The sequence below is a fragment of the Theropithecus gelada genome, chromosome 12 (genome assembly GCF_003255815.1).
Source record: "Theropithecus gelada isolate Dixy chromosome 12, Tgel_1.0, whole genome shotgun sequence".
Lineage (NCBI taxonomy): Eukaryota > Metazoa > Chordata > Mammalia > Primates > Cercopithecidae > Theropithecus > Theropithecus gelada.
Window position 1 is genome coordinate 78305140 of NC_037680.1, and position 17569 is coordinate 78322708.

Genomic DNA, 17569 nt, shown 5'->3' on the forward strand with positions numbered 1-17569 from the left:
GTGATGAAGTGGGGAGGAGAAATATACACATCATTGCTTTTTTTTTTTTTTGAGATGGAGTCTCACTCTGTCACCCAGGCTGGAGTGCAGTGGCACGATCTCTGCTCACTACAAGCTCCGCCTCCTGGGTTCACACCACTCTCCTGCCTCAGCCTCCCGAGTAGCTGGGACTACAGGTGCCCACCACCATGCCCAACTAATTTTTTTTGTATATTTTTTAGTAGAGACAGGGTTTCACCGTGTTAGCCAGGATGGTCTCGATCTCCTGACCTCGTGATCCACCCACCTCGGCCTCCCAAAGTGCTGGAATTACAGGCATGAGCCACCATGCCCGACCACATCATTGCTTTTTTGTGCACAGAATATGTGTGGGGTGATACTGAAGAAACTATTAACATTTATTGCCCCAAGAAAGAAAAATGAGTAGGAGAACATGGAAAGGGAGGAACTTCTTACTGAATATACCTTTGTAGTTACTAAATTTTGAACTATGTGAATTATTACCTAATAAAAATATAATGAAAATTGTAGAAAGGAAATGAATATTACTGCAAGTTTTTTTAAAAAGTATACTTGGTAAAATAAACATAATGTCAGCAGTATTCTGCAGTTGTTCTGGAAAATATATGTGAATCATTGAAATGCCCACTGTTTCAAAATTTTATATTGTTCTTTCACTTCTAAGAACTAGACTAGCCTATAAAGCAAAGACAGATTCACCTATCAGACTAAGGTTCTCCAACTGGTCTCCTAACAAAATCCTAGTGATTCTTAAGCTGGTCTTATTTCTGCCACTAAATTTGAAAAATCTTTTCCCAATTTACAAAAAAATTAAAGAATAGAAATGTAAAAAACTTTCATGCATGGCTTCTCATTTTGGAACCTACTACTATTTATCTATACTAGAATCCACCAGAAGATGGCATCAAACTTAATAATAAAATATATATTGCTCTTTAAAAATTTGATACTGCAATATTTTATGTTATTTCACAAAGAGCAGAGGTTTCCAAGTGTTCTACCATCTGATATGCTGAGTGTTACTAAGTGTTCCTGAGATCATCTACAAAGCGCTGCTTTCTAGAACATTTTCTAGTAGATCAATGGGAACCTGGAGACATTACCACAGCTTCTCCTTCCAACGGCCAGAACTACAGAAGAAAGATGGGGGTGGAGGGTCATTTTACACATTTCTCCCAGAGGAAAGGCCCATGGCCCCTTTGGACACCTCTGCTTCAGATAATCTATAATTGACATGCTTCATATTTCTTCTAACAGCAAAGCAATCAAGAGAAAATGTTACCTGCTTCCACACATTTCTCATCAATCTTCATGTCATCTTCTATAAAAGAGTACAGAAAGGGAGAAACAGAATTTAAAATGTGTCTGCATTAAAAACAAAATTCCATGGCCAGGCATGGTGGCTCACGCCTGTAATCCCAGCACTTTGGGAGGCCAAGGCGGGTGGATCACCTGAGGTCAGGAGTTCGAGACCAGCCTGACCAACATGGTGAAACCCTGTCTCTACTAAAAATATAAAAATTAGTCGGGTGTGGTAGCGCACACCTATAATCCCAGCTACTTGGGAGGCTGAGGCAGGAGAATCGTTTGAACCCAGTAGGCGGAGGTTGCAGTGAGTCGAGATAACGCCATTGCACTCCAGCTTGGGCAAAAAGAGCAAAACTCTGTCTAAAAAATAAATAAATAAATAAATAAATAAAAATTAAAAATTCCCTACGTATGTCAATAAAACTCATAAAATAAAAATAAAAAACTATGTATGTCAATAAAACTCCATCCACCTTATGATAAATTTACTTTTAGAGCTATTGCTTACTTGGAGAGATAAAAAGGGCTCTCCTGTATTAAATGAAAATGTATGATGTGGGAGGCTATATAATATAAAAATGGTGAAAAATTAAAAACCATAGGCTTTTGAATGCTGCACAAATTAGTTGATCTCTAAGCCACTGTTCTTCATCTGCAAATGCGGAGAGTAATAGTACCTACCATATAGGCTAGGATTGAGAAAATGCATGAAAAGCTCAGGCATATGCTAAGTACTCAATAAATGTGAATTCTCTTTACCTTTAGCTGAAGTATATATAAAAGAATAAAGGAATATAACTTTAAAAACTACTTATCCTAATTCTCAAAACTCTCTACAGCACAATCTAAACCCAGCTTGGAAGGTTGTCGTCCGCTTCTTTCCTTCACGCATCTTACGCTACCATTAGAGTGGACATCACGGCCTTTGCTACCCTGTTCCCTGTGCCTGTCATGCTTCTAGGTCCATCTCAAGCACTGATCAGAATGAATACCCCCTTGCAGAGCATTTTCTTCCTACTACCTTGAACTGTCGGCTACTGCACATCTATTGTACATCTATAACCATTCGGGGGTTTGCCTTCTTTGTTCTCCTAGACAGCTTCTTGAAGACAGGGGCTGTCTCACTAGTTTTTACAGACTCTTACTACAGTATTTTGCACATAGTGGGCAAATGATAAATTATTTCTTAAATTGAGTTTTCTTTTAAATATCAAAATAGTTTATTTGAATATAGGTTCTGAATTTTTTTTTCTTTCAGCACTTTACATCTTGTTTCTAGCAGTGCCCATCACATCCCAGGTGCTCAACAAATACTGATTTAATAAATGAGGCTAATACAGGTTCCAAAAGTACATAGTCTGTAAAAGTGTAGTCCAAAGCACAGTCTGTAGAATAAGCTACAATATAAAGTAACGCTTATCACCACCTCTTAAAAACTACATCATTCATTAATGTTTTTAAATGAAATATGAAAAATTTTATGAAATAACACTGTCTTGTACAGTTAGGGACACAGATAAACAAGTGACATGGTTTAGATTTCCCGCACTGTCATTTGTTTACTTGTATTCATTTAGAGATTATTTTCCTAATTAATTAAATTTAATTTCCTAATTAAATAATTAGATTGTTATTAGCCATCCATAACAACTAGCCATCCATAACAACAGTGAGTTCATTAGTTCCCAGGACATGATAAAGTTGTTTTTCTTTAGGGCAAACAAAGACTACAATTTTCACTTTTATTTTACAGAGGAAGGTACAAAAACCAGGCATGATTATCCAGTAACAGCACAAGAAGCTCTGACTTTTCTGACGCTTGACTCTGATAAGTGTCAAGTGGCCCTAAGATAGGGCCACTGACTTTTGTTCTCCTCAAATCAATAATTCCACATTATCAGCTAGGATAATGTACTGAATTGTGTTCCCCAAAATATTCATATGTTGAAGCCCTTGCCTTCAGTATGGCTGTATTTAGAGATAGGGCCTTTAAGGAGGTAATTAAGGTTAAATGAGGTAATATGTCTAGGGTCTTAAATTGATAGAACTGGTGGCCTTATAAGAAGAAGAAAACATACCAGATCAATCGACCTCCCTGTCTCTCTCTTCTTTTTTTTTTTTTCCTCTCTCTCTCTCCCCGTGTCCCCCACCACTATCTCTCTTCTCTCTCTCTCCCTCTCCCTCTCCTCTTTCTCTCTCTCCCTCTCCCTCTCTCTCTCTCCCTCTCCCTCTCCCTCTCTCTCTAAGGATGCACAGAGGCAACACCAAATGAGCACACAGCAAGAAGGTGGCTGTCTGCAAGCCAGGAAGAGAGGCCTCACCAGAAACCAACCCTGCTGGAATCTTAATCTTAGACTTCCAGCCTCTGAAACTGTAAGAACATAAATATCTGTTGTTTAAGCCACTTAGTCTGTGGTATCTTGTTATGGAAGCTCAAGCTAAGACCATGGCCTTATCACCCACCAATACCATAGAGTTCCCAGCTCCCCTCTCCCACCAAGGGCTATGCCCAGGCTCCCTTCCACAACTCTTAACATGCAGTCTATAACGTGACCCTGAGTAGACAAACCAGAAGCAGGCAACCTGGACTTGCCCCTCTTTCCCTCTCCTTCTGCTCTCGCCTTCCTGTGTCATACACCTTTTTTTGTTTTGGGGGGACACAGATTGGAGCCTTGTTCCCATAGATTAGCCTTCAAAAGTCATTCTGCAGTTCTCTGGTTTCCCTTTCCAAATTCAAGGATGAACTGTGGATGGTGGCTAAGAGGACACCTCTTCTTTTTTTTTTTGAGACGGAGTCTGGCTCTGTCGCCCAGGCTGGAGTGCTGGAGTGCAGTGGTCGGATCTCAGCTCACTGCAAGCTCCGCCTCCCGGGTTCACGCCATTCTCCTGCCTCAGCTTCCCGAGTAGCTGGGACTACAGGCGCCCGCCACCTCGCCCGGCTAGTTTTTTGTATTTTTTAGTAGAGACGGGGTTTCACCGTGTTAGCCAGGATGGTCTCGATCTCCTGACCTAGTGATCCACCCGTTTCGGCCTCCCAAAGTGCTGGGATTACAGGCTTGAGCCACCGCGCCCGGCCGGACACCTCTTCTTTCCCCTCTCTGGAAGCAGACAGCATCTTGCTTTGGGGGGTGTGTGTGTGTGTGTGTGTGTGAGAGAGAGAGAGAGAGAGAGCCATCAAAATGAGTCATCCAGATGGTTGGGCATGGAGAAGGGGAAAGGCTGGTAACTGAAGGTCCCATTTGTTCCCTAATGCAGGGCCTTTTAGACAGACGGAATCTTGAATCCAGATTACACTGTTTGCAACTACTGACAACTGTTCTTACCTTCTCTGGATGTCAATCTTTTCATCCATAAGATGGGAATAATAATAATAATTTCACTATGGTGTTATTGTTAGGTTAGGTAACGTGTATAAAGCAGTTGAAACAAAACATCTCATCAGTTTCACAGCTTTTATTGAGTTCTTGCCATATGCTATGCTAAACTCTGGAGCTGCATATAAATGTTACTTCTCTTTTCTTTATTCCTCTCAGTATTAGGACAATTATACTTTGCATGCATATCTTTGAATGACATATGTTTATAAATTAAGGTATTAATAACTATCACACTACTAGGTATATAGGAAGAGCTTAATAAATAGCTGAATGGAATTAAAGTGAATTTTTTAAACTACAAGAAATTTCTAAAAGATGTTGGAAATAAGAGTTTTTTCCTAAATACTATTTCTTACCTTCTTCCATAGAAATTGCTGGGTACAAGCAAATGATTGAAGCAGGGGGGAAAAAAAGAACACAATATCTGTACAATAGTTTCTCAGATTAATTTACAATAAGAAATGTAATGTGCAAAAATTATTGTAATTAGTATTCTGGGTTTATTCTCTAGAAATTCAGGGAAGATTTAGTAACAAAATGATAAATGAATACCTTATAAAACCGATATATTTGTGAGCCTTGTTGGAAATGGGAATCTACTTGCTTCTGGTAAATCCCACCCTCTTTCACCCCAGCTAGTTCTACAAGGGTAGTATTCTATGAATTTCTGAATTAACATGCTTAGTTCAGCATATTTTAGGAACCCAAATTTTCAGTGGAAGGAAGGAAAGAAGACAGAGAGATGGAGGGAGGAAGGAAGGGAGGGAAAGCAAGAGGGAAGACAATTGTAAGTGCAGCTTTAGTCAATAACTTTTTAATAATCATCTACAAACTAACATCAATAACACTTCATTAATAAAATTGCCTCTATCTTAGGACTCAGTAGCCTGCCCCTAATATTTTTTTGCGGGGAGGAAGGTATGATAAGACTTAAGCAGAGCAGAAATGTACAAAGTAATATTAATTGTAGGATCATCTGTAATAGTTGAAAATAAATGATCTTTTTAGTAGTTTAAAAAATAATCACGTCTATCGGAAACATTCCCTGAGAGAGGGGACCCTTTAAGTCAGTGGCTCCAAACCTGAGGCTCGTGGACCTAGAGATTTGTGAGGATAATAATAGAGTATTGCAAACTATTTTCAGCATGGACTTGTAGAAAGTCTAATACAAATCACACAGAGCACATAACCAAATTAAATGGCAACTAGAGGTTATACTACAGGTAATTATCAGATGCTGATTAGAAACTGTAATTAGCATTTTCATGTGCCTTTGATAAATGAAAGTTTGGTTTTAAAAAAAAACTTTTTCAAAACATGGAAGAAGTAACTAAAATATCACTATGAAGATTGTGTCATGAAAAATGTTTCTGATAAGATGTTAAGTGAAGTGGCTGGCAAGATGGCTGAATAGGAATAGCTCTGGTCTGCAGCTCCCAGTGAGATGAATGCAGAAGGCAGGTGATTTCTGCATTTCCAACTGAGGTACCTGGCTCATCTCACTGGGACTGGCTAGACAGTGGGTGCAGCCCACGAAGGGCAAACCAAAGCAGGGTGGAGCGTTGCCTCACCCAGGAAGCACAAGGGGTTGGGGAACTCCCTCCCCTAGCCGTGGAAAGCTGTAAGAGACTGTAAGGGACTGGGACGCCAGCCCAGATATTACCCTTTTCCCACGTTCTTCACAACCCACAGACTAGGACATTCCCTCGGGTGCTTACACCAGCAGGGCCATGGGTTTCAAGCACAAAACTGGGCAGCCGTTTGGGCAGACACCAAGCTAGATGCAGGAGTTTTTGTTTGTTTGTTTTTCATACCCCAGTGGCGCCTGGAATACCAGCAAGACAGAACCGTTTGCTCCCCTGGAAAAGCGGCTGAAGCCAGGGAGCCAAGTGGTCTTGCTCAGCGGATCCCACCCCCATGGAATCCAGCAAACTAAGATCCACTAGCTTGAAATTCTCGCTGCCAGCACAGCAGACTGAAGTTGAACTGGAACACCCCAGCTTGGTGGGGAAAGGGGTGACCACCATTACTGAGGCTTGGGTCGGCGATTTTCCTCTCACAATGTAAACAAAGCCACTGAGAAGTTTGAACTGGGTGGAGCCCTCTACAGCACCCCAAAGCCACTGTAGCCAGACTGCCTCTCTAGATTCCTCCTCTCTGGGCAGGGCATCTCTGAAAGAAAGGCAGCAGCCCCAGTCAGGGACTTATAGACAAAACTCCCATCTCCCTGGGACAGTCACCTGGGGGAAGGGGTGGCTGTGGGTGCAGTTTCACCAGACTTAAAAGTTCCTGCCTACCAGCTCTGAAGAGAGGAGCAGATCTCCCAGCACAGTGCTCAAGCTCTGCTAAGGGACAGACTGCTTCCACAAGTGGGTCCCTGGCCCCTGTGCCTCCTGACTGGAAGACACCTCCCAGCAGGGCTTGACAGACACCTCATACAGGAGAGCTCCAGCTGGCATCTAGCAGGTGCCCCTCTGGGACGAAGCTTCCCAAGGAAGGAGCAGGCAGCAATCTTTGCTGTCCTGCAGCCTCCACTAGTGATACCCAGGCAAACAGGAACTGGAGTGGACCTCCAGCAAACTCTAGCAGACCTGCAGCACAGAGGCCTATTTTGAAGGAAAACTAACAAACAGAAATAGCATCAACATCAACAAAAAGGATGTCCATTCAGAGGCCCCATTTGAAGGTCACCAACATCAAAGACCAAAGGTAGATAAATCCATGAAGATGAGGAAAAAACAGTGAAAAAAGACTGAAAATTCCAAAAACCAGAATGCCTCTTCTCCTCCAAAGGATCACAACTCCTTGCCAACAAGGGAGCAAAACCGAATGGAGAAAGACTTTGACGAATTGACAGAAGTAGGCTTCAGAAGGTGGGTAATAACAAACTCTTCTGAGCTAAACAAGCATGTTCTAACCTAATGCAAGGAAGCTAAGAACCTTGAAAAAGGGTTAGAGGAATTGCTAACTAGAATAACCAGTTTAAAGAGGAACATAAATGACCTGATGGAGCTGAAAAACACAGCCCAAGAACTTCATGAAGCATACACAAGTATCAATAGCCAAATCAATCAAGCAGAAGAAACAATATCAGAGATTGAAGATCAACTTAATGAAATAAAGCATGAAGACAAGATTAGAGAAAAAAGAATGAAAAGGAATGAACAAAGCCTCCAAAAAATATGGGACTATGTGAAAAGACCAAACCTACATTTGATTGGTGTACCTGAAAGTGACAGGGAGAATGGAACCAAGTTGGAAAACATTCTTCAGGATATTATCCAGGAGAACTTCCCCAGCCTAGCAAGACAGGCCAACATTCAAATTCAGGAAACACAGTGAACACTACAAAGATACTCCTTGAGAAGAGCAACCCCTAAAGACTAAATCTTCAGATTCACCAAGGTTGAAATGAAGGAAAAAACGTTAAGGGCGGCCAGAGAGAAAGGTTGGGTTACCCACAAAGGGAAGCCCATCAGACTAACAGTGGATTTCTCAGCAGAAACCCTACAAGCCAGAAGAGAGTGGGGGCCAATATTCAACATTCTCAAAGAAAAGAATTTTCAACCCAGAATTTCATATCCAGTCAAACTAAGCTTCACAAGTGAAGGAGAAATAAAATCCTTTACAGACAAGCAAATGCGGAGAGATTTTGTCACTACCAGGCCTGCCTTACCAGAGCTCCTGAAGGAAGCACTAAATATGGAGAGGAAAAACCAGTACCAGCCACTGCAAAAACTACCAAATTATAAAGACCATTGACACTATGAGGAAACTGCATGAACTAACAGGCAAAATAACCAGCTAGCATCATAATGACAGGATCAAATTCACACATAACAATATTCACCTTAAATGTAAATGGGCTAAATACCCAATTAAAAGACACAGACTGGCAAATTGGATAAAAAGTCAGGACCCATCAGTGTGCTGTATTCAGGAGACCCATCTCATGTGCAAAGACATACATGTGCTCAAAATAAAGCGATGGAGGAAAATTTACCAAGCAAATGGAAAGCAAAAAAAAGCAGGGGTTCCAATCCTAGTCTCTGATAAAACAGACTTTAAACTAACAAAGATCAAAAGAGACAAAGAAGGCCATTACATAATGGTAAAGGGATCAACACAACAAGAAGAGCTAACTATTCTAAATATATATACACCCAATAGAGGAGCACCCAGATTCATAAAGCAAGTTCTTAGAGACCTACAAAGAGACATAGACTCTCAAGCAATAATAGGGGGAGACTTTAACAACCCACTGTCAATATTAGACAGATCAATGAGACAGAAAATTAGCAAGGATATTCAGGACTTGAACTCAGCCCTGGACCAAGTGGACCCAATTGACATCTACAGAATTCTACACCCCAGATCAACAGAATATACATTCTTCTCAGCACCACATCACACTTATTCTAAAGCTGACCACCAATTGGAAGTAAAACATTCCTCAGCAAATGCAAAAGAACAGAAATCATAACAAACAGTCTCTCAGACCACAGTGCAATCAAATTAGACCTCTGGATTCAGAAACTCACTCAAAACTATACAACCACATGGAAACTGAACAACCTGCTCCTGAATGACTACTGGGTAAATAACGAAATTAAGGCAGAAATAAATAAGTTTTTTGAAAGCAATGAGAACAAAGACATAATGTACAGAATCACTGGAAAACAGCTAAAGCAGTGTTTAGAGGGAAATTTAGAGCACTAAATCCCTACAGGAGAAAGCAAGAAAGATCTAAAATCAAAACCCTAACATCACAATTAAAAGAACTAGAGAAGCAAGAGCAAACAAATTCAAAAAGCTAGCAGAAGACCAGAAATAACTAAGATCAGAGCAGAACTGAAGGAGATAGAAACACAAAAAATCCTTCAAAAAAATCATGAATTCAGGAAGCTGGATTTTTGAAAAGATTAAGAAAATAGACCACTAGCCAGGTTAATAAAGAAGAAAAGAGAGAAGAATCAAATAGATACAATAAAAAGTGGTAAAGGGGATATCACCACTGATCCCACAGAAATACAAACTACCATGAGAGAATACTATAAACACCTCTACACAAATAAACTAGAAAATCTAGAAGAAATGGGTAAATTCCTGGACACACACACCCTCCCAAGACTAAACCAGGAAGAAGTTGAATCCCTGAATAGACCAATAACAAGTTCTGAAATTGAGGCAGTAATTAATAGCCTGCCAACCAAAAAAAGCCCAGGACCAAATGGAGCTTGTACCATTCCTTCTGAAACTATTCCAAACAATGGAAAAAGAGGGACTCCTCCCTCACTCATTTTATGAGACCAGCATCATCCTGATACCAAAAGCTGGCAGAGACACAACAAAAAAAGAAAATTTCAGGCCAATATCCCTGATGAACATCGATGGGAAAATCCTCAATAAAATACTGGCAAACCAAATCCAGGAGCACAGCAAAAAGCTTATCCACCACAATCAAGTTGGCTTCATCCCTGGGATGCAAGGCTGGTTCAACATATGCAAATCAATAAATGTAATCCATGACATAAACAGAACCCATGACAAAAATCACATGATTATCTCAATACATGCAGAAAAGGCCTTTGATAAAATTCAACATCCCCTCATGCTAAAAACTCTCAATAAACTAGGTATTGATGGAATGTATCTCAAAATAATAAGAGCTATTTATGATAAACCCACAGTCAGTATCATACTGAATGGGCATGGATGAAGCTCGAAACCATAATTCCCAGCAAACTAATACAGGAACAGAAAACCAAACACCACATGTTCTCACTCATAAGTGGGAGTTGAACTATGAGAACACATGGACACAGGGAGGGGAACATCACACACTGGGGCCGGTTGGCGGGTGGGGACTAAGGGGAGGGATAGCATTAGGAGAAATACCTAATGTAGATGATGAGTTAATGGGTGCAGCAAACCACCATGGCACATGTATACCTATGTAACAAACCTGCACGTTCTGCACATGTATCCCAGAACTTAAAGTATAATTAAAAAAGAAAAAAAGATGTTAAGTTTAAAAAAAAAAAGTGCTATTGCAGCTATTACTGTAACCATGTAAAATATGTATTCACTGCTGGAAGTTAATATGAAAATATTGTCATTGAAAAGGCATGTTTTCTTCTGTCAAAAACTGCCTTTATAGTTGTCCTCATATCTTTTCAATAAGAAAATAAAAGGAAAAGTAATTTTTGGCTTGGAGAAGGGATACATAATAAAGTGGGTGAGGCTTGCCATGGGTAGATCTGTGATGTTGGTACTTTTTGTGCCCTTCCAGTCTCCTCTCTTTGCCTCCCCTCCCTCTTTCTGGTGCCCAGTTCCCTCCCTTAACCCCTTTCCAGGGCCCACCTGAGGGCCATTTCAGAAGGGCCTTGCTCAGTAGGCTTAGCTGGCCTCTGTCAAGCCACAGCACGTTTAATCAAGCATTTGCCACCATGGAGCCTTTACTCACCACTCCCCAACTGCTTCAATAATAATGTCTAGCAATCAAACTGCAATCATTAAGTAACAATTCCATCCCATATTTATTCACCAAAGGCATGCACAATTGTTAATCAGTGCTTCTGTACAGTGTGAAGATTAAGTCCTCTAAGTTGATAGAACCCAAATGAAGGTATATGTGTAGCTATGCAGCCTTGCTTGCAGTCATATATAATGCACATATGAGCTGCGGAGATCTTGGAGGGCCTCAATTTGGGGAGGAATGTCTTCAGGTGTCACCAAGATAAAAACATATGCATTTTCATTAACTGAAAACTCTTCTAAATCCAAAGAACGAATGTCAATGGTAGGACTTCAGAGAGCTGGCTGCCAGGGAGACTATCTGGGAGCAGTGGGGACATTTAGAGATCTCCTGGGCAGGAAGCCAGTCCTGGGAGGGAGGAAGCAGGCTCCCTCAGGATGCACATGCTGGGTCTGAGGTAGCCACATACTGAAATTGCCTTTGTAAAAATTACATCAGTGAGAAAATTATGGCAGTGGGGGAGATCCAACATAGCCCAAGCTCCTCTTGCTTTTAGCTTTCAAGCTGCCTTCATTCCAGGGTTAGCTTTGGGAGACATTTTATTTATAGTTTAAATGATAACAGGCCTTCCCCTAAAACTCAGCCACCTTTATAAAGCTAATGAGAGACCCTCAGGTTAGTGGGAGGAGCCTGAATTCTGCTAAGGTGAATTCTGCATATCATAAGATATGCAATTTCCCCAATAATTCTTGCAAATAACATCACTATTGTAGAACCTAAGATTGGCCTTTTGTGACATCTTTTTAGGTTTTTTCATGTCTGACACCTGTGGCTCCATCTGGACCCACCAACCAATGGCTTCTGTGGCTCCACCCAGAAGCAACTCAGTGCAAGAGGACAGCTTCAACTCCCTATGATTTCATCTCTGATCCAACCAATCAGCAGCAAGTGCCCATTGAATAGCCACCCCACTCCCTCCCCAAACTACCTTTGAGCAACCCCTAATCTAGGGGCCTTCAAGGAGATTGATTTAAATAACAACTCCATCTCCCACGTGGCATGGCCAGCCTCATATCAATTAGACTCTTTCTTTACTGCAATGCCATGGTCTTCGTTTGTGCAGCAAACAGGGAGAACCTGTCGGGCAGTTGCAATACTCACATAAGGTTGACTTGAGGCAGGTGTGAGGCTGGTATGGCTGAGACCACCAGAATTCCCGTTGCTTCCTATGGGGGTGGGGAACCGTGAGACAAAAAACAAACAAAAAACAAAAAGCCAACCCCAGTTAACCGAGGTGAAACAGACCCAGAACAATGACAAACAGAATGTTTCTTAGAATTCTGCTGCCTTCACCCAAGTGAAAAGGGTGATCACTTCTCCAAATGCATTGTCAAATAAATTTTCCAAACATATAGGCTCTCTCATCTCTTTTTCTGCCTCACAGGATCTTTTCAGAACAACAAATACTTAGAGTGACAATCTCGCCCATGATCACAGGTTTGCACATGGAGTTTCGGTAAATGACCCGTGTTAAGCTGCCTCTCAGGCATGTTAGCCTGTCTCTGCAGTCTCCTTTGAATTCTCATGACATGTTCAGGTTTCCCTCCCAGGCTGTTACAAGCTCTCTACAGTTTCTTTAGATGACTCTGCTCCTTTCTTGATCTCTAGAATCACCCCTGGGCTCGAGGGCAAGGCTTTACCTTTTCTTGGCACCTGAAACCTCTGTTGACTTGTTCCTCCTCCCTTGAGTCCCCCAGCAATTCCTTTGGGCAGGTTTTCCTTGCCTTGCCTACTTCAAAGCAACTTTCTAAGCAAAGTTGTTCCTTCTTTATTCAACACTGTGAAGTTTGGAGCAAGAGAAGACTTTGAAGACACTGTTCTTTGTATTCCCGGAACTGCAGCATCACCTTTCCCTGGGAGCTTGTGAGACCTGCAGAATCTCAGGCCCCACCCCAAGCCTTCCAAATTAGAATCTCCATTTTAATAAGAGCCCAGGTAAGTCATATGCATGCTAAAGGCAAGAAGCTCTAATTTAATCTCTCAAACTTTGGAATACATCTGAGGTGTTTGTTAAAATGTAGATAATCTGGGCCTCCCAGATCTCCTGCCTCCGATTCTCTGAAGATAAGGCCAGGGCATCTGCGTGTTTAAATCAAACTCTCCATGTGATTCTAATTCACAAGAGAGTTTATGAAGGGCCAATTTAGCCACTGTCCTCACTTTAGAAATGAGGAAACTGATCCAGGGAAGTCAAGCAATGTGGCGGAGGTTGAACAATTAGCAGCAGGAGGCATCTATCCTATAATCTACAAAGTGATGGACTGGGATTCAACAGACCTGGGTTCCAGGCGTGCTTCCCCTCCACAGGATCTTGGACAAATCTCCTAACATCTGAAACTTAGTTCCCCACTTATGAAATGGGGCTCAGTGCATTTGAGGCATTGTGAGGACTAAATGATACATGAAACCTTACTGTAAACTCAATTAGCATGGACATGCAGGGCATTCATTAATTCATTCATTAATTATTTGAAGAGATAACACATACACACAGTAAAAATCTTAACAGTATAAAAAAGTAGGCCGGGCGTGGTGGCTCATGCCTGTAATCCCAGCACTTTGGGAGGCCGAGGTCGGCAGATCACCTGAGGTCAGGAGTTCGAGACCAGCCTGACCAACATGGTGAAACCTCGTCTCTACTAAAAATACAAAAATTAGCCAGGCGTGGTGGTGCGCACCTGTAGTCTCAGCTACTCTGGAGGCTGAGGCAGGGAAATCGCCTGAACCCAAGAGGCCGAGGCTGCAGTGAGCTGCAATCACGGCATTGCAATTCAGCCTGGTGACAGAGCAAGACTCCATTTCAAAAAAAAAAAAAAAAAAGTAAGGCTTCTTCCCTTCCTTCTGCTCAGTTTCTTGTGCATTCTTCCAGAAATATTCTCTGCATAATTAAGGTACTTTAATTCACAGCACATGCAGGCCAGAGCCAAGATTCTTGATTCCGAGTTAGGTGATGAACTCTTTAATATTGTGTTTCCTGTTTTTTAACCTTCTGTACCTTTCCTTGGCTACTTCATGGTTAATTACCGGATAGTCTGATCTCTCTCTATCTCTGTCTCTGTGTCTCTCATTCTCTGTCAGCTTCCTCTCTAGGCTTTACCCTTGCCTTTGTCCTCTGGGAGTTCCCGGTTTTTTATTCTTACAAAATGATATCCTAACATCTTCACATGTTCCCTCTGGTGGAAACTCCAGCAGAATGGGGCCTCTCACCGGAAAGTCATGTCCACTAGCCAAAAATATTTGCTACTCTGGTACAAAGCATCAACTCTAACTCCCCCAATTTGCAATATAGTCATTCCAAACTCCTTTAGCTGGGTATTATTTTCCACCAATATGCCCTTTTTGGAGAAGCCTTCCTCCTCACTCTTTTACTGTTTTCTAAAATCAGATATAAATTTTCTACCTGTTGAAAGTAAAAACAAACAAACAAGCAAAACAAAAACAACCCCCCCAGCTACTTGCATTCAAATCTGTCACTCTTATAAAGAGCATAAAAAATATTTTATGCACTCATTCATTATTCTTAAGCACAATGCTGCTCTTCATACCACTTACCCTGAGCACCTGAGGTGCTTGGTGAAGATGCAGATTCCTGGCTCAGTCCATATCTATTGAATCAGGGAAGGGAGGGCAGAGCCAGGGAATCTGTATTTTACAAAATACCCAGCTCATTTTTACTCACAGCAAAGTTGGAGAAATGGGAAGGGAGAAAAATTGTTTGTAGATATCAAAGACCCCATTTATTGAGGCTCAGAGATACTGACTTCTCAAAAGCCACATCAGCCTGTGCTTCTGACAGGCCTCTTGTGCAGACGCGGCAGTGGATTTAATCTCAACACCCTCCTCCAGTCCTCCAATGTGCCTCCTGGTTTTCTGAATGAGATTCAGGAGAACCCGAGGTGCCTTCCATCATTCTGTCCCCAACAAGACATTTGCGTAGACTCTGCTATTGACATATTGCTTCTAAATGAAATTGTTTAATTTCTTATTTTAATATTAGGTTTTCATGTGGCAATGACTAAAAGCAGCATAAGAACTTCCTATGATCCTTTATTTGTGTGTGCTCCCCCAATAAACCCATAATTGGGTTTTGTGTGCTCCTTGCAAGACCCCTGCTGGTCCCCCCTCACCACTTTCTGACCTGAAACCATGAGGACTAATCTCATTAGGCCTTTATCCCTGTTCATGTCCTTCAGCCCCCAAGCTCAGGTCACCCCTTATCCCCTGTGCTTTAATCCCTATAAGACCCCTGCCAGCCACCCACGCTCTCTGGAACTCACAGCAAATCTTCAGCAAACTCTCTTAGATCTCCGCCTCTTCCTTGAGCCCTTTCTTCTTGCTCTAACTGCAGCCTAGCTCTCCCTGCAGTCTGCTTCCCCTGCAGCCTTCAAGAGGGGGATGTTTCCTCTCCCACTCCCAGTGCAGTGCTGGTGAAATAGCTCTGGGGGATGGGAGCCCTGACTCGGAGCCTCTGCTGATTTCTGCAGTGTTGATGCTCTCACGGTGGCTGATTTCAAGCTACCACCCCGTCTTCACCGAATGTGGGTGTGTGAGGAGATGGCTCAGATGGCTCCAGCACATCCCTGTGTATAGCCTTCCTTCCACTGGGCCTGGAGGTGGGGGTGTGTCCTTGCTTCTCACTGCCATTTCCAGATTATTCTTCCTTTTCCTAGGAGCCCCCAGCTTTGAATATCATCCCACTACTTTTCTGGTAGCCATCACCAGCTCACTCCTGCTCGCTCTTAGGTCTCAACACTGTTCTGTCACAGTTCTCAATGATTTTATCACACATACAAATGTCCCTTTCAGCACGCTGGCCTAGTGGGTGCTTGATCTCCTCTTTTCCAATAACCTTTCACTCATTCAACCTCAGCCACCTCCTCCCATTGTTATACCCAAGACCTCATCAGTACCGACAACAACAATCTCTCCTTAATTTTAACTTCCAGTATCCCTTTCTCCTACTAACACCTCCCATCTTCCCAGCCCCAATACACTGTTGACCTCATAAAGACCTGCAATCCATTGATCTTACTTCCTTCTCACCAATCCTCACGTGTTTCATTTCCTCAACTCCCTCCTAAGCAGCTTACATGTCACACTCCATCCTTATCATCTGTCTCTTGGCCCCCTCTTGATTTGCTGCTAAATCCAACCCTCCGTCTAATCTGGACCCGCACCCCAGAAGCACTTCAGATGTGTGACCTTTAACTTAAGAGGGCCCTGAATGCTGATCACACTGTGTTTACCTAATCTGTTTGTCTCCAACTCGCATGGAAACTTTTCAAGCTTTCTATTCTCTCCTTCCCAATGCCTCCTTCCCCACCCTGCTCTCTGCTTATGGTTCCTCATTTCACTGAGAAAATAACAGTTAGGAGAGAACTTCCACAAGCGCCTGCCATATGCTGCATGCTCAGCTGTGCCCCATACTCTGCCTTCCCTTGTGGTACCATTTCTAAGGATGAGCTGTTTATGATCCCAGGGCAGGCCAAGCCCTCTTCTTGATACTAAAGCACATCTCCTTCTGCCCGCTCAAAGACATCGACAACAGCAATTCTCTTCTCCTTCTCCCATATCATCAAAATGTTCCCCTGGTGGATGACTCCCATTACTTACAGCATCTAAACATTTTGCTCACACCACTCCACTCTCCCCTCTGGCTATTTCTCCGTTGTTCTGCTCTGCTTTATCCCAAAATGTCTCAAAGAGTTTCCCACGCTCATCCATTTCTTCAAATCCCACTCTAATGAGGATTTTGGCCCCACTTCTCCACTGAAATTGCTCTTATTAAGATCACTAATGACTGTCATACTGCTAAATCCAATGGTCAATTCTCAGCCTTCTTAGCAGAAGGTGCTATAGCTGATGAGGACCCCATACAGTCTTGATTTTCATTCTGCCTCACTGGTCATTCCTTCCCAATATCCTTTACTGGTTCCATTTTTCCTTCCTGATCTCTTAACAGTGGCTGAGCCTGGGACTGCTGCTTCTTTCTATTTGTACGCCCTCCCTTGGTAGCTCATCAAACCTCAGTAACATAAGGTGAGGGTGGTAGGTGGAAATTTAGTAACTGAGGTCTCAACTGAGCCTTGAAAGATGAATCCTTTTTTGTCTTAGTCTGTGCAGTTTTCTATAACAAAGTACAGTAAACTGGGTCACTTATAAACAACAGAAATGTATTTGCTCATAGTTCTGGAAGCTGGGACATCCAAGATCGAGGAGCTAGTGGATGCAGTGTCTGGGGAGGGCCCACTCCGTGACTCATAAATGGCGGCTTTTAGCTGTGTCCTCCCAAGGTGGAAGGGGCAAATAAGCTCCCTCAGGCCTC

General features: G+C 42.3%; 1 protein-coding gene across 1 annotated transcript in view; it reads right to left on the reverse strand.

Annotated features, from left to right (window-relative positions):
- MPP4 (membrane palmitoylated protein 4) overlaps positions 1 to 17569 on the reverse strand; it is a 56571-nt gene that overhangs the window by 20262 nt on the left and 18740 nt on the right. The window contains exons 11-13 of the mRNA XM_025404770.1: positions 12346 to 12410; positions 5063 to 5080; positions 1304 to 1342 (exon numbers count right to left, since the gene is read on the reverse strand). Of these exons, the coding sequence (XP_025260555.1) occupies positions 1304 to 1342; positions 5063 to 5080; positions 12346 to 12410 (122 nt within the window). The remainder of the gene's footprint in view (positions 1 to 1303; positions 1343 to 5062; positions 5081 to 12345; positions 12411 to 17569) is intronic.